Consider the following 1,818-nt stretch of genomic DNA (forward strand, 5'->3'; position numbering starts at 1 on the left):
CGCCTGGGACGGAACCATCTAGGCGGTTCCGTCTCCCTGCGGCGAGGGGGAGCGGTCCGGAAGTCCATCCTTAGGAGAGAATGATCTGACCATGACAAGGGCTCAATAACTATCTCCCCTAATGCCAGATCACTCTGCCACTGGCCTGAGACAAAAATCAGATCCAGCGTGTGTCCACCCGTGTGAGTGGGGGCCTGAAGTACTATTTGGATACAAGAAGACACAAATTTCTGATAGCAGATGATTTTTAAGACATTCTTTGTTCTTTATGTACTTTGTGCAAGTTGTCAGTAAAAATAATTCTGATTGGCTAAGCAGAAGAAACTACTTTAAAAGCATACATTTGGAAGAAAGTTGTCACTGTTGTGCATGTGTCACCCAAAGATGAAGACTATGTTCTTCACGATTGCAGAATTGTATGAGGTATGTTGGGGATGTGGCTTTTGTTTAATTGTTACTTGCATATAAAATGGACATATCCAGCTGAAATTACAGTGTTTATTCATGTGGTTAACTTATGTTTGGACTCATCGGAACATAGGATTAGACTAATACATAAGCCATCAAAGGCAATATTATTCCCCTAACTCTTGAGAAAAAGTTAACAGTGATCTCAAGCCACCAAGAAGAATTCGGTGCTTAATTAAAATATGAGTTCCGTGGAGTTAAAGTTGTACAAACCATATATAATTTTACAGGCAAGATTGCAACTAATTGAAATTGTATGTTTAGAATTTCTCTGAGCCATCATCCCAATTAGTTTTAATTCATTTATTATGCAATTCTTAGCAAACTTCTCAGCCACAGTAATTTGCTTGTTTTTAACAGCTTTTATCACAGAAATGGCTTATTGTCACAAAGAAAAGTGGCTAATAAATATGATGAATAAATAAAACAGTGTACAGCACATGAACTGAACATTTATGTTTAGAAAGCATCTCAGTAGTTTCCAACTTCATATCCTCTGCAAACATCAAAGAAATCTAAAAGAGAGCTGCAAAGTTAGGTAGCCTGGTTCAGCTCAATCTATTTACAGCAGGTTGTCTCATCTATGCAGCAGCTATTTGGGTTCCATAATAAAAGTAGTGTTTGAATGTGAGAAATGTTTAACTGTTCTCTCCATTGTTTATCTTTAGATCTGCATAACTTCAGAAAAGGAACACGACGACGGGTTTATCAAAGTATACAGTGGGAAGAAAAAGGGCTTTGTCCCAGTAGATGTCTTAGAAAACATCTGAAATTTGCCCGCTCAGCAACTGCAGTACAGTAGTGAAGCTTTGCCAGCAAGACCTGTCTGCTTCATTTTGCACTGTGTCTACCCAAACAAGCTGTCTTAAAGATGACTAGGGAAATCAGGAGACAACTACAAAGATCAACTATTATCATGCATTTAGTTGCTTTGAAGCAACAAACAGTGGTTGGTCAATAACAAAGTGTATTATTAGAGAATGAACTAAATAAAGGTGGTATGAGTCTTAGGGGAGGGGTGGGCTGCTTTTCTAAAAAGACAAGTAAAACATTAAACTGGATGGTGGGTTTTGTTTTCCTTTTGTTTTTTCCCTGAGCAAAGCTACTAATGGTTACCCTTTGGCAACAGGCAACTGACCTGTAAGGTTAAGTTTTAATCTTGTTCAGATGTCTTAAGAAAACTGGTAGGAACTTTTAGTCAATGTTGTTTGATATGTGACTCATTAGGAAGAGTTCAGACTTCCTGTGAACTACTGTGATTTGATGGTTGAAATATGTAATATGAGTCTGGTCTTTAAAATATTGTTCCCCATTTTAGGGAATCAGGATAATATTTGGTTCTGACTTTTA

At 37.7% G+C, this 1,818-nt stretch overlaps 1 protein-coding gene across 1 annotated transcript in view; it reads left to right on the top strand.

Annotated features, from left to right (window-relative positions):
- STAC (SH3 and cysteine rich domain) overlaps positions 1-1,367 on the top strand; it is an 81,007-nt gene extending 79,640 nt beyond the window's left edge. The window contains exon 11 of the mRNA XM_029283290.1: positions 1,137-1,367. Within this exon, the coding sequence (XP_029139123.1) occupies positions 1,137-1,238 (102 nt within the window). The 3' untranslated portion in view covers positions 1,239-1,367. The remainder of the gene's footprint in view (positions 1-1,136) is intronic.
- The last annotated feature ends 451 nt before the right edge of the window (positions 1,368-1,818 follow it).

The sequence above is a fragment of the Protobothrops mucrosquamatus genome, unplaced genomic scaffold (genome assembly GCF_001527695.2).
Source record: "Protobothrops mucrosquamatus isolate PMUCROS unplaced genomic scaffold, P.Mucros_1.0 scaffold48, whole genome shotgun sequence".
Taxonomy (NCBI): Eukaryota; Metazoa; Chordata; class Lepidosauria; order Squamata; family Viperidae; genus Protobothrops; species Protobothrops mucrosquamatus.